Source organism: Mesoplodon mirus (genome assembly GCF_964341445.2).
Source record: "Mesoplodon mirus genome assembly, chromosome: 4".
Lineage (NCBI taxonomy): Eukaryota > Metazoa > Chordata > Mammalia > Artiodactyla > Ziphiidae > Mesoplodon > Mesoplodon mirus.
In genome coordinates, this window is record NC_138979.1 from 159,569,335 (window position 1) to 159,591,010 (window position 21,676).

The window sequence follows — 21,676 nt, forward strand, 5'->3', positions numbered from 1 at the left end:
GTTTGAGATGTCTGTGCAACATCCAAGCAATTGGATATACAGGTCTAAAGCTCAGTAGAGAATTCTAAGATGGGATTTTAGTTTGGGGAGACATCAATTGCGGGAGTAATAAGAGGGTCAAGGACAGGAGAGAATATTAATAATTAAGGAACTGGGAGACGAGTAATGAAATATCAGAAAAGGAAGAGCCAGAGGAACAGGAGAATGAAAAGAGATTCGGATCACTGAAACTAGGGAGAGGGGTTTCCAGAAGTAACAGGTGGTCCAAAATGTCAAACGTTGCAAAGTGACCAAGTTAAGGAAAGATGTGAAAAATGTCCACTGGATTTAGCAATGAGTAAGACACCACAGTGATAGAGGTTGTGGTGGTTATTTTTATGTGTCACATTGGCTAGTCTATGGTTGCCCAGTTGTTTGATCAAACACTGGTCTACATGTTACTATAAAGGTATTTTGCAGATATGATTAACATTTACAATCAACTAACTTTATTTATTTATTTATTTATTTATTTCCTTTGGTACGCGGGCCTCTCACTGTTGTGGCCTCTCCCGTTGCGAGCACAGGCTCCGGACGCGCAGGCTCAGCGGCCATGGCTCACAGGCCCGGCCGCTCCGCGGCATGTGGGATCTTCCCGGACTGGGGCACAAACCCGTGTCCCCTGCATCGGCAGGCGGACTCTCAACCACTGCGCCACCAGGGAAGCCCAACTAACTTTAGATAAAGGAGATTACCCTTGATAATATGGCTGGGCCTCATCCAATCAGTTGAAGGCCTTAAGGGTTAAAAACTGAGGTTTCCCTGAGAAGAAATTCTGCTTCAAGTCTGTAACAAATTCTGCCTGAATTTCCAGCCTGCTGGCCTCTGTGTGTACACACACACACACACACACAGAGACAGAGAGAGAGAGACAGATGGTGGTTTTGTTTCTTTGGAGGATCTGACTAATAAAAAGGTGGAAGTCAGACTAGAATGGGTTGAGAAGTAAATGAAAGGCAAGAGGAGTCTACACATATTAAATACTCTCTTTAAAAAAGCTTTTCTACAAAAAGAGCTATAAGGCTATGGAGGACAAGCAGAGGATCAAGGGACGTCCTTTAAGAATTGTGGTAAACTAACATGATATACTAGAAATAGAATGGATTTTGGAGTAAGACAAATACAAGTCTGAATTCAATGCCACTATCCATAAGCTAAGCAAGTTATGGAGTCCTCTGAGCTTCTGTTTCTTCATCTGTAAAGTATCCATAGGGTTGGTAAAAGGATCAGAGATATATACAGTACCTGGAATTTAAAGAGGGTAATAAATAATTGGTATTCATTTATCATCATTATATTAATAAACTTAAAAAAAGTTCTCCCAACAATAAAGCTTCTTGAAGGAGTAACACACACTTTCAACAACAACAGGTCATGCTTATATGCTGAATGGGAAAAGCCAGTGGAAAGATGGAGACTGAAGGCCCGAAAAGAGTAATGTAGAGAACAAAGTCCTCCAGGAGGCAAAATGGGATGAGGCTAGGATACAAGTTTTACATGGGAAGAGGGATGTCCCGTCCTTGAAATAGAGGGATGGAGTGAAGCCAAGTAAAAATGAAGACAGATTTGTAAAGGAGTGAGTGACAAGTTGAGGAAGCTCACTCCAAAGAGCCACAAATTTATCTGTCAAGGAGATGAGATTACCTAATTTACTTTGCTAGGGAGAAGAAGGTAGACAGGCAGAATAAGAAAGCAGATTTACCATAGCAGCATTGGGGCAGTACAGTATAGTGACTCAGCACAAACTCTGGAGCCAGGCTGTTGTCTGGGTTTGAATTCTGGTTCTGCCACTTACTAGTATGACCAAGGGCAAATTACTTAACCTCTCTATGCTTCAGTTTCCACATCTGCATAATGATATTAATAATGTCACATACCTCATGGGATTATTATGAGGATTCAAGAAATAAATAGATGTAAAAGGTTTAGAACTACGGTGGCCATATAATTTACTGTCCAAACTGGGACCACTTTGAAAGTGAAAGGGGACACTATTAAAACCCAGAAACAGGTGTTAAGCTGGGGCTGTTCAGGCAAACTGGGACAACAGTCACCCCACCCCATCAACAACTGTAACTGCCCATATTTAACCAACGCTTATGTAGCATTTAGTATTTTGCTGGAACGTAAGCTCCACGATGGCAGGGTTTTTTCCATCCTTATTGTTCACTGCTATAACTTCAGAGCTTAGAACAATGCCTGGTACAGTGTAGGAGTTTAAGAAATATTTGTTGAAGGAATAAATTTGCTAAATATCTTCTGTAGGAAATAGGAGACAGCTAATCAGTGACACAGAAGACTGCCAAAAGGCACTGAAAATCCTGCGTAAGAAATTTCAATTTGCAGTTATATCAATATGCTCATTGTGCAACTGCAGCCTACAGTGTTCAGCTTCAGAGGCAACAGACAGAACTACTTCAAGGTTGGGAGACTAACAGTGGGAAAAATAAAAGGTCATTTTAGAATGGGACTGTTCCCCATTTAGTTTCCTTATCATATACAGGGAAATATTTTATTGGCCCTATTAGACTATTATGAAAATATCTCTGCTTTTTGAGTATGTCTTTATATTAATTTTTATAGTGCTGTACCACTGTATCAGTGAAGCATTGTATTTATCATATTTCACAGCATCTGATTTCTCTAAGTAGGTGAAGAAAACAGATAATATGAATTCTTCCATTTGTTCATACATTTGAGTGCCAGTTCTTGGATGTCAGTATAGTTTGCCACATTACAATTATTTCAAGCAGGTATTGAGATATCAACACTCAAAGACACCTGCAGCTGAAATTAAGTCTGGACTTCCTCTCACAAATTCTAAAGTAGTAATGCTTCTGAACTATCTGTAAACTTTAGTGTCTTTCATTCTGATAATATAAACTAAGATTCCTAAACACTTTTTAGAAAATGATAAAAGTCACAGAAGATGAAAGTTTTCCTTTTGTTTGCCCTAAAACTATCTACTTAAGCCAATACATTAGGACATAAGGCCAAAGTTAGCTAGCCACAGGACTAAAAAAAGAGATAACCCAGAGTAAGTATGAAATATAGAATATACATACATCTTTAAAAACTTTAAAAAAAATTTTTTAAATTAATTTTTATTGGAGTATGGTTGCTTTACAATGTTGCGTCAGCCTCCACTGCACAACAAAATGAATCAGCCATACACATACAGATATCCCCTCCCTTTTGGACTTCCCTTAGGTTACCACAGTGCATTAGGTAGAGCTCCCTATGTTATACACTATGTTCCCATCAGTTGTCTATTTTCTACATAGTATCAATAATATATATGTGTCAATCCCAGTCTCCCAATTCCTCCCTCCCCACCCCTTTCCCCCTTGGTATCCATACCTTTGTTCTCTACGTCTATGTCTCTGTTTCTGCTTTGCAAATAAGGTCATCTATACCATTCTTCTAGATTCCACATATATGCGTTATTATACGACAGAATATACATACATCTTAGTGACACAAACACCCCTTAAAAAAAAAAGACTACATAATACTTCAGACACTAATAAAAATGTGGTAGGGGTAACGTATATGTGAGACAGTAAGAATTATTTCATCACCACGGTTCCAACGCTTTCTATTTTAATAATAATTTCAAAGTTATAGGTAGAATTCACACTGAATAGTGTTAATGCATGAAAAATAGTTTTACAACAAAGAGAAAACTGCTTATTCTTCAAGGAAAGAAAATGGGTCTAACACGAACAGAACTTCGGAAACTTAGAATTTAAACTGAGAAGGATCAAGCTACCCTATGAGTGAAAAATGTCAAATATAAGTATAATTTTCAAGTAACTACTCAACTCTCTAAATATCCATGTTAAAATTTTAAAACTAACATTTCCCTTAAACACCTTTTATTTTGGGTAGATATAAACCAATACAGAAATTAAGCAGACTCTGACACTGGAGAAAATGATAGCAGGAAATGGGTCTATTACAAATTATTAAATCAGGAAACTTACACTGCAAGTAAGAGAATGCACAGGTAATCTTAACATGAAAATACCAGTGAAGAAAGACAAAAAGGTTGCAAAAATGACATGGAGATAGTAACTAAACAAACTCAGTACACTAAGATCATTTCCCCTAAATATAAAAGCTACTCACAATAAAAGGCAATGAAATAACTAATTACAATAAAGAACTGCCATCTGCCTACCTATTAATCTCCAGGGGTTTTTTTGTTTTGTTTTTGTTTTTGTTTTTTTAGTAGACACCACTTAAAAATTTTTTTAAATGGACGGAGATCACAAGTTGGTAGTGTGCTCAGTACGCTGACAGATCCTCACAGTCACTCTTCTGTTTTACATATTGTTATCTGGGGAAGTACTTCGGATTTCCAGTTGGAGAAGTATATTTCTAAACTGTTTAAATCATGGATTGGAAAACTTTTTCTGTGAAGGACCAGATATCAAATATTTAGGGCTTCGCAGGCCATACAGTCTATGTCACAACTACCCAACTCTGCTCTGCTGCACAAAAGCAGCCACAGACAATATGTAAACAAATGGACATGGATTTGTTCCAATACAACTTTATTTATAAAAACAGGTAGTGGGTCATAGTTTGATGACCTCTGATATAAATCGTCATAATCCCTGGAAAGTGATTAAACCTGTTTTGGAAAGACAATTCATCATATTGAAATACTAGAACTGTTTGGAATTGTCCCTGAATTCTTTTTCTTTTCTTTTTTTAAACAAATGTGCTTATATCCTATTATTTTAAACTGAGACCCAAACTCAGGCGCAGTCCAACTCTAAAGTTCTATGATTCCCAAGGCCACCAGTGAGATAAGAACGCACAATTAATCAACATAAATAGAAGTGATATTTGGAGGCAAGACAATTGTGCTGGGCATATGATAGACAAGAGCAAAAAGGTGTTCTAATGTAAGCCAAAGCAAAGAGACGCTAAAGACACACAGAAGCATGATTTGGCATAGCTATGAAATGTTAAGAAGCAACAGCAGCAAACAGACAAATGTGGGCAGGAAGCGTAGAGCAAGTCACTCTTTCTGAGCAACGGTGATTTGCCATTCTATCGTGCAAAGCTCTCTCTGCTACACACCAAAGAGGTCTTCAAGGGCACCCGATATGTAAAGAATCTCTGGTCAGTCTTTCTGTCACACCTACACACAGAGATAACCCAGTCATTATGGAGTAATAATGAATATTAGTAGGCAACCATGACACGGTGTGTCTTGTAATGAGTGAATGAGAGACTTCCTTAACAGGAAACTTGGCTTCTTCTTCTTTTTCTTCTTTTTTAATCTGAGGGGGCCTTCAAATCTATCATTTGATGACATGTGAATTTCTGAACAGAACTGTGTAATGAATAAATTTTGTCTTATAATTCCAAGATACAGTATGTACCTCTGAGAAACACAACTTTCTGTAGGATTTGAGACTGGTACTATCTCCAACGGCTGCTTCCTTAAAAGTACAGTAACTTTTAACCTGCACTTTCTTAAGTGAGAAGGGCCTTTAAAGGCTTTCGGGAAAAAATAAGGATAATAGCACGTCATGAACCAAACAACAAAGGTGAGATTTTGGGAGGCTATTTAACTCTTCTAGTTTACAAATCACTTTTAATTGAGAGGAGGAGGGAACCTAGAATAGAAATTATTCTAATATTAAGTTCATTTAAGTTCATATTAAGTTCATTAAGTTCATATTAAGTTTCAAATGCATATAATAGAGTGAAAATTCCACAGGGACCTCAAATTCAACCTGTCCAAAACCAAATTCATCATACCTCTTCTCACAGTGAATGATTTCCCCACCACCTTTCATCCATACTGTAAACTTGGGTCTTATCTTCTGTCTCCTTCTGTATATCCCTAGGTTGAATAACTGAATGAGTTGGAGCAGGTTCTCTGTTGCCCCAGTGGCCCTGTTAATGCTGTTCCTTCTATGCCTTTTTCCTCTAACTTAGTTTAACTGGAAGTCACAGTCTTAAGTCTCAGCCTTAGGTATCATCTCCTCTCAGAAGCCTTAACCACAATCTCCAACATTCACTGTCCGTCTCTGCTCCAGTAGTACCTATTATTGTTACACAATCTGTAAACTACCTTTTTTTTACCTGTCTGGTTTTCCCACTACAGGGTGAACGCGAAAGCACTGCATTTGTCATTCACTAACTCAGACATTTTCGAGCAGCTACTATGGACCACAAACTATTCTAGGCATTGAAGATTCAGCAGTGAACAAAATTAGGTGAAGACCTCTGCCCACAAAATGTTTATGTTTTAGTGAGGAAGAGATTAAAAAAAATAAGTAAAATGTATGCTATGACAAATGGTGATAACCCCTATCAGAGGAAAATAAAGCTAGGAAGGGGAATAGTGAGTGTTTGTATACGGAGGAGGGTGGTATTTGAAATTTAAAATAAGGTTCTCTCAGTTACTGCCTCAGTGAAAATGGGGCTTTTGAACAAATGGGAAGAGATGAGGAAGAGAGCCATGTATATATCTGGATGATGTGTGTTCCAGATTAGAGGTTACAGTAAGTGCAAAGGTCCTGAGGTGGAAGCATACCTGGTATGCTCAGGGAACAGCAAGGAGGCTAGTGTGGCTGGAACACAGGAAGCAAGAATAGGAGAAGATAGGAAAAAGGACAGAGATAATGCATGTATAATGGCCTGCTAGGCCTAAAAGACTGGTTTTTACCCTGAGTAGGTCAGGAAGCTACTGGAGGATCTAGGGCAGTGGAGCAACACAATCAGACCTCTGTCATAAAAAGATCACTCCGACTGATATCTTGAGAACAGATGGTAGGGGGACAATAATGAAAGCAGATTGTGTAGAACATTAATGCAATGATTCAGGTGAGTGGAGAAGCTGGCTTGGACCACGGCAGTAGTGGTGGAGGATAGTGAGACAGGAACTGCTGATGGGATGGAGACAGGGTAAAAGAGAAAGAGAGGAGTCAAGATAAGATCCAGGATTTGTGGCTAAAGCACATGGACTGGGATGGGAAAGACTAGGGAAGAGTAATTTGGGAGAGCATTTCGGAATTTGGTTTGTGACACGTTAGTGTGGAATGCCTTAGTGTGAAATGTTTAATGATGATGATGATACTGACACATCCATGTGGCAGGCTATTCTGTACACTTTGCTTATATTTACTCATTTAATCTTCACAACAATCAGGTGAAGTTGGAATTAGTATTATCCTTTTTTTATAAGTGGGGAGGCTGAGGTACAGAATGGTTAAGAACCTCTCCCAAGGTCACAAAGCTAGTAAGTGGCTGTGCCAGGATTAAATACAATTAATCCAGATCCCCAGTCTGTGTCCTTGACCCCTATGCTATACTGCTTCTAAGATGGAAGTACCACTATGGAGTTTAGGGCAGATGTCTGGAGACAGAACTTTCAAAATCATCAGCATAGAGATGGTATTTAAATCCATGACACTGGATGAGATCATCAAGGGAGAAGTGTAGGTAGAGAACAGTCCACAGACTAAGAAGTAGGCATCAACACAAGGGAAAATCAAGAGAATATGACACCTGAACTCCAAATGAATAGACTGTTTCGAGGAGCGGGAGGGATTTGGCTGCTATATCAACTGCTGCTGATAGGTTGAGTAAATAAAAGTCTGATTAAATGAGTTTAATAGGGGAAAGGAGAGCAGAAACTGAAGGCACCAAGAAGAAACCTTTTTTTAGAAAGATGGTTTGTTTTAATGCTAATGGATGATCCACTAGAGAAAGAAAAACTGATCATGGAGGAGGGGGGTAGCATTACTGGAATGAGTAAGAGCTAGTGTAAGAATCTTGTGGAGGAGTTGGCCTCAGCTAGGAGCACAGACAGTTCATCCCTTGAATAGGAGGGAAAACAGAGTAAATGTACACAGATTCACGTAGGTGAGCAGATGTGGTGTCATGTTCGAGAGTTCTCTTCTGGTTGATTCTATTTTTTCACTGAAGTAGGAAGCAAGGTCATCAACTGAAAGAGAGAAGAGTAAGAAATTCTGGAGGTTTAAGGAAAAGGAAGGAGGAGTCAAATAGTCATCTGAAAATGAGAGTAAACTGGACTTAAAAAATGGAGATTGTCTCGCTCATCTTTGATCTGGATAGCCTAGTACAGTCCCTAGTATGTTTTATTAGACACTGTGACTTGAGGCTTGAGAACCACTGAGTCTTCATGAATACAAATAAAAAAGATAACTCCAAAGGTTAATGAATTTTTTTTAAATCTAGAAAAGATAAATGGCCAGGGCATTTGACATATTAGTTGATCATGTCACAGGAAATACTGAAACCAAGGATCAATGGAAATCTTCTGAGTACTCTTGGGATTGTCTTTTTTCTTCTTCAGAAATTTGTTATATTGCACTTCAAAAGGATAAATAAACCAAATCCTAAAAGATGCAACTAATAAAATACAAAAGAAGGTAAAATTTATAGAAGGGCGTGAGAATTTAAAAAACAGAAAGGAAGAAAAGGAAAGAGGCAGCAAGTGATATTCCCTCACGAGTAAAGGAAAGGATCCAGAGCGAAGATAAGCACTAAGTACAATTTGCCATTGAGGAGAAAATTTAGGAAATCTAATTAGAATGTAGATGTGAGTACACTGACTTAACAGTGGTCATAAATACCATGAAATGTTTTCCTCTTGATAATTAGTTGAAAACAATATAACCCTGCATTACTTTTCAACTATGTATTCTCTAAAACATAACCATTTCTAATGATGCCATTTAACAACTGTAACATCATCAAAACTTAAAACATTGTATCTGGCAGTACATTAATAGTATCTGTTGAAACACATATAATAATAGTTTTGGTGCTTTTTATGCAGTTAGAAGTGGTTAACACGCTCCTCCCCACCACAATCAAATAATAGCCCAGGGAGGAGTTCACAAACTCAAACACCTACAGGGTTAAAAGCGGTAACAAAATGAGTGAAGCAGGCTGAGTGTAGGGACCATAGGGAGTTGCAGGGATGTGGCAAACAGGCAACCAAAGGGCACAACTGGTACTCAGCTCAAGCCACTGTTGTCACATACAAAGCATGCCGTTTTGCCACATCTTCCATTCTTAAGATAGATGTAATAGTTTTGATGTGAAAATTTTCAATGTTTGAAATATTAGCAACTAATCCAAATTTATGAACTGTGCGCAGGCCATACAATGCATGTTTGTGGGAAACATTCAGGCCCTTGAGCTGTCTAGTGTCCCCTGCATTTGACACTTCTCCATTCACTATAATTAAAGCCTATCCGAGGAAAGCAGAGGCCAACACTTTTGAATGACAGAACAACACAGGGTAGGTGAAAGAACTCTGCACTAAGTTTCAGAAAACTTTGGTTTCAGGGTAGGCACTGCCACGTACTACTAGCTGGGTGACCTCTTTGAGCTTGTTTATTCATCTGTAAAATGTAGTTTCATGAACTATCACGCCTAATTCACTGAGCTGTTGTGAGTAACAAGTTAGAAAGTAGGTCAAAACACATCACAAACTATAAAGTTCTATATAAATACAAGTAGATAGCTGAGATAGTAGAAAATATATACTGGTCTCTGTCCCTGGTTCCTAGCACAGACCTCCTGAAATCCTTGTAATTTCCTAAGTGATAAGAGCATAAAGAGCATCTCTTGTCCTGATATTTGGTCTCTGACCCCATCCCTGACACAGGGCTCCTAAAACCCTTGTAAATTCCTAAGTGAGGGGCATCTTTTGTTTAATGAGACAACCCTGGGTGGGCTCCTGGATGAGGGCCTGTTGCCAGAACGACCAAGCCATGATGAGAAGCTTAGGATTTTCAGCCTTAACCCCCATCCTCTAGAGCGGGAAGAGGAGCTGGTATTGGAATAAATAATCTATCAAGCCTACGTGAGGAAGCCACCACAAAATCCCAATAGTACAAGGTTCAGAGAACTTCCAGGTTGGCAAACACATCCACATGGAGAAGGTGACACACTCCAATTTTACAGGGACAGAAGCTCCTGCCCTTGGGACACTCCCAGACTTCGCCCTATGTATGTCTTCATCTGGTTCTTCACCTGTATCCTTTATCATATCCTTTAATAAACTGGTAAACGTAAGTGTTTCCTTGAGTTCTGTGAGCTGTTCTAGCAAATTAATCAAACCTGAGGAGGAGGTCATGGGAACCTCCAATTTGTAGCCAAATTAGACAGAAGTTATTATGGGTAACCTGGGGACCTACAATTGCAATTGGCATCTGAAGTGGGTGGGAGCAGTCTTGTGAGACTGAGTCTTTAAATCTGTGGGATCTGACACTATCTCCAAGTAGATAGTGTTAGAATTGAGTTAAATTGTAGGACACCTAGCTGGTGTCACAGAGAATTGTTTGGTTAGGGAAAAAAATCTCTACACATTTGGTGACTAGAAGTAAAGTGTTTTGTGTCAGTAGTAAAGGACACACCCAGGAGAAAGACTCACAGGAGGCTGACTGAACTGAATTTTTCTAACACAATGGCTTTAAAGAGAGACCCAGTAGGGTGGCCTAAAAACATTTTATATCTCTGTGTTCAGTCAGTTCCTCATAAAATGGTAATATAGATTACTTAGCTCATGAGTTTCCTCAAATACATTAAAATTTTAATATGCTTTTCAAATGTTAAGTGTCACGTAATTGCTTGGTAATAAAATATTTGCCGAGTATGGCCAAATACACTAGAAGCTGTATGTAATACTTCCTAAAAAGCTGAGTACATTCTTGACTTTCCTAAAAAAAATGAGCAATTTAACATAGCTAAGTTTAGAAAAAGGTATTTCAGAGCTTCAGGTTTTTTTTTCCTTCTAAGATGTGTGTAATCTTACAACAGGTTAATAATACAGCCCTGTAACACACCCAGGTTTATCTGTTCCTCACTGCTAAAGCTTCTGAAGGTACTGCTCCCATTTGCTGGAGGAACAGGGAGGTCAGGCCCCTGACAGGAATAGGACAGGGTGGTCAGGTCCAGGATGCAACTTAGGGAAAAACAGCAGCAGTTCTCCTGGCCATGATTTACAAATTCAGAATCAGGGCTAATAATTCTCCCATCTACCTACTTTTCTCCAAATGTGTTTGATGGAAACACTTGATAACTGTTGTTCTCTTTATCCTGGACCATTAAACCATACATGATAAGAAGGCTAAGAAAGTATCAAAATTTATGAGGAACTCTACTAGATAAAAACTCCCTATGAGATTCTTCATTTTTAGCTTTCATCAAAACACAATTGACCTAGCAAACTCAACAAACCAAATCTCTTTCACCAGACTACTTCTTGTAGATTAGTGTGAATGTGAGTTGAATGATGGCAACTTGAAAGGTTTAAAAGGCTCCAAATTAAAGAAAAGTTTTTCACTTAAAAGCACATTTCTGGAAAGTTGTAGGTGATGGTTTTTTCTCCCTTGATTTTCCAAACTCTTTGAATGACTTACTGTAATTTAAAAAAATTGTACATAAGAATAAAATTGTCTGGCCATAAAAAGAATTCTCCCCACAATAACATAAGAATTCTGTATTGTATCTCTGTGAGATGAGAGTTGTTCACTAAACTTACTGCAGTAATCATTTCATGATATATGAAGTCAAATCATTATGCTGTACACCTTAAACTTATACAGTGCTGTATGTCAATTATATCTCAATAAAACTGGAAGAAAAAAATTCTGAGGTTCATATTTGTTCACATTATGGGATCAATTAGTATCTTTTAAGAAAATCTCACTAGTATGATTTAAACATCTCTAAATAAATAAAATGTTAGTCTGAAACACTGAAAAAGATTCTTTAAAGCATTAACTAGTAACAAAGTAAACTGACAAGAGACAAAAATCCAAAATTAAATTACTACCTTTAGGGACTTCCCTGGTGGTCCAGTGGTTAAGACTCCGCGCTCCCAGTGCAGGGGGCCCGGGTACATTCCCTGGTCGGGGAACTAGATCCCGCAGGCATGCTACAACTAAGAAGTCTGCGTGCCGAAACTAAAGATCCCCCATGCCGCAACTAAGACCCGGCACAGCCAAAATGAATAAATAAATTAAAAAAGAAAAATTACTACCTTTAAAGAAGAAAGTTAGAAAGTAAAAATGAGTTTCCAGGAAGCTCTTTATTTACTAGCATCTTTTAAGGTTAAATCTTTTAAACTTTGTTTGTAAATAATCTGAAAACTGAGTGATTGTATAGCATAATGATTAAGAGTGTAGACTCTGGAATCAGATTATCTGGGTTCAAATCCTAGATTCTACCACTTATTGTATCTGTGGATTCAGACAGGTCCCTTAACCTCTGTAAACTTTAGTTTTCTCACTGTAAAATGGGAAAATAATAATTTCAGGGTTACTGTAAGGATTAAGTGAGATAATTCATAGTTTTCTTTCTTATACCATATAGATTTGCCATGTAGCAAAATGCAGTGAAACAGCTAAGAAGCACAGTGTGACCCAGTTTGGTGACACTGTAGCTGCACAATGACCCCATTATTTATAGCAATGAATATTGCCACCTTGGAGCTGATTCTCAAGTGAGAGCTCTCTTTGTTCTTTAACATCATGTTATAACCTTTTAAAAAATATACTTTAACATGTTTTTTCTATAAACCAAATCAATATTTTCTCCTTTAGCTTTCTCTACCTAGCCTTCATGGACAAGAAAGACTGTTTTACTAAAGTAGACATTAAAAACTGATCACTTAGAAGATAATTAAAACTGTATTTTAATTGGGATGATGGGAAATTGCTTTGAGAAATGCTATTTAGGAAAGAATAAATGCTCCACCAAAAAAAATCTGCTTAACAATTATAGTGTCTATTTATAATGATGCAAATGTCTATAGGATTTATTCTTTCTAGTTATAGATCCCACATTCTACGGACCTGTTAATTTGACTCAGGCTCAAAATATCTACTAAAAAATTTTATTGTGACATGTGTGGGTAAATTATACGACTTTTTATTTCAGATTGACAGAAGTTACTGAATTAAACCATTCAATCTAAAATCCTTCAAATTTGTTTACATTAATATAAAGGTGACCTAAACCAGAACATGTTAAAAAAAAAAAAAAAGGTTACAACTAAAATATTTAATTGAGAAGAAAGTGGAAACTAATAATTTTTTTAAATTGTTCTTTAGGGACTTCCCTGGAGGTCCCGCAGTTAAGGCTCCGAGCTTCCACTGCAGGGGGCACGGGTTTGATCCCTGGTCAGGGAACTAAGATCTCGCGTGGCATATGGCAGGCCCAGGAAAAAAAAAAATCGTTCTTTAAAGTAACAAAGCCACCCAGTGAAAAACGAACTGTGATGGGATTTTTATATTCACATAAACTTTTAGTAATGTACACTCAGTTATAAAATGACAGTAGTTTTTTCTTATACTCTCTCAGTCTGACTTATTTTGTAGCACTTACTCAAAACTAGACAATGATAAGCTTAGATACAAAAATGTTAGAAATGTATTTATCTATTTCTGTACTGTCATCCTATATATATATATATATATATTTTTTTTTTTTTTTTTTTTTTTTTTTTTGCGGTACGCGGGCCTCTCACTGCTGTGGCCTCTCCCGTCGCGGAGCACAGGCTCAGTGGCCGTGGCTCACAGGCCCAGCTGCTCTGCGGCATGTGGGATCCTCCCAGACCCAGGCACGAACCCGCGTCCCCTGCATCGGCAGGCAGACTACCAACCACTGTGCCACCAGGGAAGCCCTATATATATATATTTTTTTTTTAAACTTTTATTTATTTTATTTTTGGTTGTGTTGGATCTTCGTTGAGGCGCGCAGGCTTCTCATTGCAGTGGCTTCTCTTGTTGCAGAGCACGGGCTTTAGGCGCGTGGGCTTCAGTAGTTGTGGCACATGGGCTTAGTTGCTCCCCAACATGTGGGACCTTCCTGGACCAGGGATTGAACCCATGTCTCCTGCATTGGCAGGTGGATTCTTAACCACTGTGCCACCAGGGAAGTCCCATCCTATATATTCTTAATTCTAAGGAAATCTGAACATTGAACAAGCATTCTTTGAAAAGTATCTACATAAAGAACATTCCACATATGACAGACATTTGGTAGACTACTAATTAAGACAGTTTTTCTTAGGTTACCATCCCAGGTTAAAAAGCATAGGATCCTCAAAGATAAGTTTATGTACTTTCACTTACTTCGCCTGAAATTTAACTTAGATTGAAAAAAAGTAATAGCAATGAATGTAAAATTTGGGATACATTTAATTTTCACTTGAATTTAGTATTTCTTCCCACTTCTCTGTCAGTACTGAGCACTAAGTAAAACTTACTTGTTAAAAAACTCAACAAATATGCTAATATGAACAATTTTGCAAGATCAAATTACATTTATTTTAACACCTAGTCTTGAGGAAGCAATTCTTTTTTAACCTACTTGATTTATTTATTGGACTTTCCTAGGCATCATCAGATTTAGTATCAACAGACACACAGGTAATATCATAGATAGCAGCTTTCTAATTCATTAATTTCCATATTTAATCAAATCAATTCCTGTATTACAAAGAAACCAAAGCTGTACTTCTTTTTCAAAAAATGTGTCAGTGCTATACTAGGGGTGTAACTCCTTATAAAGCAAGCATGAATGTGGCATCAAACTTACTTTTCCAAAGAAGCCTTTGAAGAACTTCCTTTCCTGGAGGAACAGGGGGACAAGTCGAGCGCTATTATTGTATGGGCTAAATGTCCCAAGGTTTTACAGCAATAAGCACATACAGAGGTTGGGTGAAGGGCAAAGTAGGAGAAGGGGAAGGGAGTGAGTTTTAAAGAGTTATCCATACCAGGAGTGACAGGGAAAAAGGAAGGGTGCATGAAAATGCAGCGAAACATAGTGTATGGCCTAAGAATCTGCAGAAAGAGAAGAAATCAGAACCTGTATCCATGCAGAGCAACTAGTTACTTTAGCATTCTCTACTGACTTTTAAAACAGAGATTATTCAAATTTGGCAGCAGAGAAAAAGACTAGGACGTACTGGTTTGTGAGATTTGCATTTAAATTTTCGTAATAGTGAGTGGTAAATTGGTTCACATACATTTTTCAATTTAAAATCAGTGGTCAAATATGTGGAAGTCACCAATGAAAAAACCAGTCCACACTCAAATGATCACAAAGTAACATTAAAAAATGCTACACTTAAATTATGAGTGTGAAGAGAGGGTCCTTGTCAGACTTTTTCTTGCTGAGTTCAAGATGTCACTTCGAGAATTCTTACTTATGCATTAGGACAGGTTTGTATGTATGTGTGTGCTGATCAATTCCATAGCAATTGTGGCGAAATAATAGATATGTTCTATTTCAAACACAGAATAAATCATCCATAAAGAACACATGGCCAATGCTTTCTCTGGAGCTGAGAAAACTAATATATTTGAGAACCAAACCATATCTGTTAACCACAACTAAAATTTGAAGAATAGGGTTATTTTCTTTTTAAACGCTACTGTTTTTGAAGAAAGAAATTTGTACTGACAGTTATAAGTATACAATTCTAAAACTACGTAGGTAAGAGACACAACTGTCTGTGGTCCCAGCACCAATTTTTAAGCATATACAAATTTTGAAAACTGGCCACCATTTAAAATCTGAAGAACTTATGCAAAGTAGATGAGTTCTAACTCACCCAAGCTAGCTTAACTTTAACATTTCCTAGTTTTGGTTGAACTATACTTTAAGCCTTTACCTTTTATAATCCATTATTAATAGTGAATAAATGTCTAGAAGAAGACAACTCTATAGAAATTCGACTCATAAAAGTCATTCAATACTCTCAAACACTGAATGGTTTGTTTTTTTCTCTAGGTTTTGAAAATCACAAACAGCATCAAATATTTCCACAAAATGTTTTGAACTTAAGCTAGAAATACAATAAGGTAATTGGGATAGTTATCACAATAAGACTAAGCTTATTTCTGCTGCCAAGTTTGGTGACCCTAGTTTCGTTAGACTTTTAGGTAACCACCAGCTTTTAAAAGATTCAGCCCAAGTTAAAAGATTCACCATTCTTTAGGGATAGGAAGATGCGGGAAGGAGATTCGTTAATATTTAATTTAGCTCCCAGAAAAGCTCCTGTTAAACATGGAGTTTGCCTTCTATTTACAAAAGACCTCAGATGTTAATGAAAAAAGTTGACGTGCAAAATGCATCAAAAGACAGTTATTAGACTAGAGAATAATATTAATTTTTTAAAAAAATTAAATTATGATTCTTTTACCTGCTAAAACAAGAACATACATTAAAACAAATTTATCAAATAGCAAATAAAAAATCAACATATTAGAAACTGGTAGTGTAATGAAACTAGTCTAAAACCAAGACAGAGATGGAGAGACACTTACAGAGACAATGGGAAGAAAAGACATTTTAAAAGGAAAGGCATCTTGCACCAGTATCAAGCAAGATAACCAAAGGCCCAATACACTTTTTACAAAATAGATTGATAAATGACAGTACTCCTCCCCCTGCAACTAACTCTGCCATTAAGGCACTGAAAATGGGCAACAGTCATTTCTGTCATTTATCCTATACAATCTAACTCCCTAAGTGGCTAACTGGTAAAATTACACCACAAAGTAAATGAATTGCAAATAACTGTAACTAACTTTATGCATATAAAGTAAAAAAAATTTAAACATATTAATGCTCTGAGAAGCATATGTTGTTTAGTTACAATACCTTTTCATTCGAAAATATTAAGTATGCTGATAACGTCTAACTGAAGTTAAAGTGATCCTAAATTATAAGGGACTACTTGCAAGGAAAAAAAAAAACTCTACTTGCAAATTATCCTGCTTCTTCAAGCCCGCACAAATTTAAAAAGCGCTAGAATGTTACATTTTTAGTTCAAAGATCATTTGAGTGATAGGTTTAAGATGTTTGTTTTCCTATTTAACTGGTACATCTGAGCTACATAATCCTTTAAATTTTAAAACTTTTTTGGCATTCAAACTTGTTCCAGACATGCTATTTCTTCTTTAATCTGTAGGTCTGTACATTTTTACATTTGCTTCCATTTATTTGAAATGATAAGAGGAATATTTATCATCTATGAAAATAAACAAACATCTCCAGACACATAGCTTTTGGCACAATATAAGTATCTGGCACAGTAGATTATACGTGTTTGTTAGATGATTGTTTGGTAAAAGAAGGGAAAAAGGCATCTAGAAATTTCTGTATAGTAAAAATATGAAAAGAAGACAAAAAGCATGAATTTTTGTGGACGAACATGATCTGAGATGAACAACATCTGAAGACTTCCAACTTTCTGCAGCCTTTTTCATACAGCATTAGAAAGGGTATTAATAGAAGGGGACGTTTCAGTGAGTATAATAAATAGGAAATTGGCACTAGTCTCCCCAGAATTAAATCTTACTTTTAAAAATACTTGTTTGCCTGTGCAAAATTATTATACAACACTTGCTCCAAGTCTCCTGGGTAGGGTTAGTCTGAAAAATTTTAAAGAACTTCTTGAATCAAAAGTTCAGAAGTGGTCAATCTTCCTTCAAAGTTCAAAAGTTCAAGTATGTCCAGAAAAGCAATCCAAATATGCACAATTTCATTTTAGTTACAAAAGACCACAGGGAAATAAGGATCTTTTAGAGATATGCAAAAGGGTTTCATAAACTTTAAACATTAAATATAACATATTGTTATGATGATTATTACGAAATTCAATTTGACCCCATATTGAAGACTGAATTGTCTTCTGTATATTTATTCCACAAATATTTTTTGAGTGGCTATTATGTGCCAGACACTGTTCCAGGCATAGATATAATTTTTCAAACAGCAATTTGGTTCCTATTTCTGGTAAAAATAAAAACTCATTTTTTCAATAATTTTATTATTTAAATAAGTCCTGTATCTCAAATAACCATGCTTATAGTTTACAATTTCCTTGGTTAAAACCAAAAGGTAAAATAAAACAAAAAAATTCACTCAACTAAAAAATCAGCTTTAAAACTAGACAGGGCTTCCCTGGTGGCTCAGTGGTTAATAATCCGCCTGCCAATGCAGGGGACACAGGTTTGAGCCCTGGTATGGGAAGATCCCACATGCTGCAGAGCAACTAAGCCTGTGCACCACAACTACTGAGCCTGCGCTCTAGAGCCCGCGTGCCACCACTATGGAAGCCCGCGCACCTAGAGCCCATGTTCTGCAACAAGAGAAGCCACTGCAATGAGAAGCCCACACACCACAATGAAGAGTAGCCCCTGCTCGCCGCAACTAGAGAGGGCCTGGGCACAGCAATGAATACCCAACGCAGCCATAAATGAATGAATGAATGAATGAATGAATGAATGAATAAATAAATAAATTTTAAAGAGAGGCAGGCACTCTGCCCTTATTAAAAATAAATAAATAAATAAAAAATAAAACTAGACAGTGAATAGTGGCTATCTCTGGGACTGCAAGAGATTTTATGTACTGTTTTTGTTCATTTGTATTTTACAGAATGAACATATACTACCTATGTAATAAAGAGAGGTTTCTAATTAAAAGTAGGTTAAAGAAAACTAGACAGTGAAAGGATTGACTGCTCATTAAACAACTAAATACCACTTCTTAATTATCTTCTGGGCAAACTTAAACCATCCCTAGTTTTTCCTTATTTAGAGAGTAAACATGAAGCCATATGCTGAATTAAGACTTTCCAAAGGCTCATTTCCACAGTGACCTTCCAAATGTTACGTAGGCTCTAAGATTTTAATAACTAGGTTTGTTTCAGGTCTATCTAGTCTATTAACTGATTCATCTGTTGTTTTCAGTTATTAGCATTATGATGTTTAATGACTAGTAGGGCAAATCATTGCATTACTTTTTAAAATGTTCTTAGAAAATCTTATTCTATTAGTGAACTTAGAATTATTTTGTTAAATAAGAGACTGAATTTAAATTTCCTGGAAAACTGCATTATCTGAGGCTGTATTTAACTGGGGACTATATTTAGGTGGACACGGCAAGTCTATAAATTATTATATCAAGTCCCTTTTACATTAATGATGATTAAATGGAGAGCACAGATAGACTAAGAAGGGCTTCAAACATTTAAGAATTTAAATGACCAAAATCTGTAGTAAAGGGTATGTATGTGTGTCTATATATTGTTTTGTTTTTCAGTTTTTTGTATACCATAATCAGTTATTTTTCTCCTTCTCTCCTTTCTATAATAGATTCAGACATTTGTTCGAAAACATAATCCACTTCTCTGAGTTGGTTGCTTCCTTGACTTTATATCTTTTATATTGAGGAATTGTATATAAGAGGTCATATAGAATGTACCAAGAAGCAGAAAAGTTTTGATTAAGCAAACTGAGGGGAAAAAAAAACATTCATTAGTAGCCAAACTTGTAGCAGCCCACCATACCAGCAAACCCAAAGCAACAAGTATTTAATGCTGTTCTGGGGTAAGGGCATGCAGAAGTAATGCTTAAAGCTTTCACAGCAAAGGGGGGAAAGGCCACACATTGGAGAGAAGGTTGTGAAGAGGGCTGTCAGAATTTAAGAAACATTCTTCAAACCTATCCAAAATATGAAGTTAACACTTTAATCTGAATCTTTATGAACTCTGAACTCATTCTCTCCTTTTATTAAATACGCAGGCATGTGCCTGGGATGTGTTCTATGGCATAATAGGTAAAACAGACATTATTTATCCTGGAAAAGGACTCTCCATTTCAAGTATGCTGAAGTTTGTGCAAAAGGCAGGGAAATACACTGTTTATGTTAGAGGAGTATAGAGAAGGAAACTGGGGAGTAGCAGTAATGATAATTAAGTCTCCCCAAAATGTAAACCTCACCCACCGTCAACACAGATATCTCTGTTTTATACTTTTTCCTGGAAAGCTGTTTCTTATAGATTTAAAATAAGTAATTTATAACCCAGTTGTCACAGTTAGGTTAAAAGACTAACTGTAATAGTTTTATGCTGGTTTTAGAATATTATTCATCTATAAGAATTCATACCACTTGTTTAATATGGGTTCTGAATTAAAAGTATCTCTTAGATAATGTCTGGCCTAAATTGAAGAAGTTGGTCATTGTAACTTACACCTTTGGATGGACAACATGAAATGCTCTCTATTAATGAGCCCACATCTTTTGCCTTAAGAGAAACACTGTTCTTACTGGATAGTGGGTCACTAAAATTTACTGAGCAAAATCTTTTGAGAAAATATTTACAGCATATAGATCAACACTGGCAACCATCAAATACATACAGCTTTCAATCTTTTTACAGCATCTTCACAGATGTGCATTCCTCTTGATTCATCAACTTCTACATGCCCAAGGTACTGTAGAAAGAAGAGAAAAGTTACGGCTATTGCTGTTTACTGAGTAGCTACTATATGGTAGATATTACATGGTAGAAAATTGAATATTAAAATTCCTGCACTCAAGAAACTCACAGCCATTATAGAAGAGATAAGGTAATGTTACTTTACTTACCCTCAGTGTCCTCATGTGACTGAGATTTAGAATAAAGGTCTCCAAGAGCTGTTATAGAGGAGTAGGTGAAAAAGTACATGATAAGCACTAAATGTTACCTGAATCTATTGGACCTGAGGCATAACAGCCTATGCTAGACACAGTTACTATATCTCTAGACATAAAAATAGTCCTAAAACAAAGTGTGTGTCTGTGTGTGTGTGTGTGTGTGTGTATTGAAAAGGTACAAATAAAAATAACAGTTACTCAAGGGCTGAAGAGATCACATACTCCTTTTATGGGAAGCACGTAAGAAAAGGGCAGGTACCTTTTAAGAAGGTAGTGCATCTGAGCTTTAGAAGATATGCAGAACTTGAAGAAGCTGTATTGGAAAGGTTGGGAAACTATTTTAGGCAGGTAGAATTTAACAAAAGCTATAGGTGTAGAATAGAATAACTATATATCAGCAAATATTCCTGTCTGGCAAGAATACGAGGTATATGCAGCTGGGGAATTTGAACACTGAAATGAGTCTGTACTTAATCCTAGAGGCAACGAAGAGCTAATAAAGCTTTTTTTTTGGTTTGTTTTTGCAAGGTAGTAATATTATTCAAATTGTACCTTAGCGTGGGAATAGTCTTGGGTTAGAAAGCACAGAGGATGATGGCTATCTCACAAGTGCTCTCTTTTAAAAGGAAATTTAGAGTCTGGTTCTGGGTAAAATGGAGTAGACATACTTTACCCTGTCCCACCCTCTGAATGAAACCATAAAACCAGAACAGAATACATGGAAGCACCTATTTGAGTTCTCTGTAAAGAGTATAAGATGAATCAGAGAAGAATACCAGAATTCAAGGTATTTCTGAATTGGCAGGGAGTTTACCTTCCCTGCCCCTCCTCCCCTTTGGTGCCTCCAGCCTGAACTTAACACAGCCAGATATCCAAGTGAGTGCTATGGCACAGAGAGAACTCTGGGAAAAGCACTCTACCTCTGGCCCAAGGACCAGGTAAGGTAACTCCTTATCCTCAGAGAGTATAGGAACCCCCCTCCCTTTTATTTATCTTTTTTTTTAACTTTCACACCCCAGTCCCCAGGAAATTCCGTGGTGGTGTCGGCGGTAGCAGCAAGGGAAACCTGCAAGAGCCACACACCTCTGAGAAAAGGCGGCTGTCCTCTGTTTAAAGAGACTGTGATTCCAGG

At 37.0% G+C, this 21,676-nt stretch overlaps 1 protein-coding gene across 6 annotated transcripts in view; it reads right to left on the reverse strand.

Moving 5' to 3' along the window:
* NUMB (NUMB endocytic adaptor protein) overlaps positions 1-21,676 on the reverse strand; it is a 174,798-nt gene that overhangs the window by 16,488 nt on the left and 136,634 nt on the right. For 4 of the 6 annotated variants that reach the window (XM_082619471.1, XM_082619473.1, XM_082619469.1 and 1 more), the window contains 2 exons: positions 20,268-20,342; positions 14,650-14,682 (listed from right to left, as the gene is read on the reverse strand). In XM_082619471.1, the coding sequence (XP_082475597.1) occupies positions 14,650-14,682; positions 20,268-20,342 (108 nt within the window). The remainder of the gene's footprint in view (positions 1-14,649; positions 14,683-20,267; positions 20,343-21,676) is intronic. The other 2 variants (XM_082619474.1, XM_082619472.1) reach the window with 1 other exon arrangement.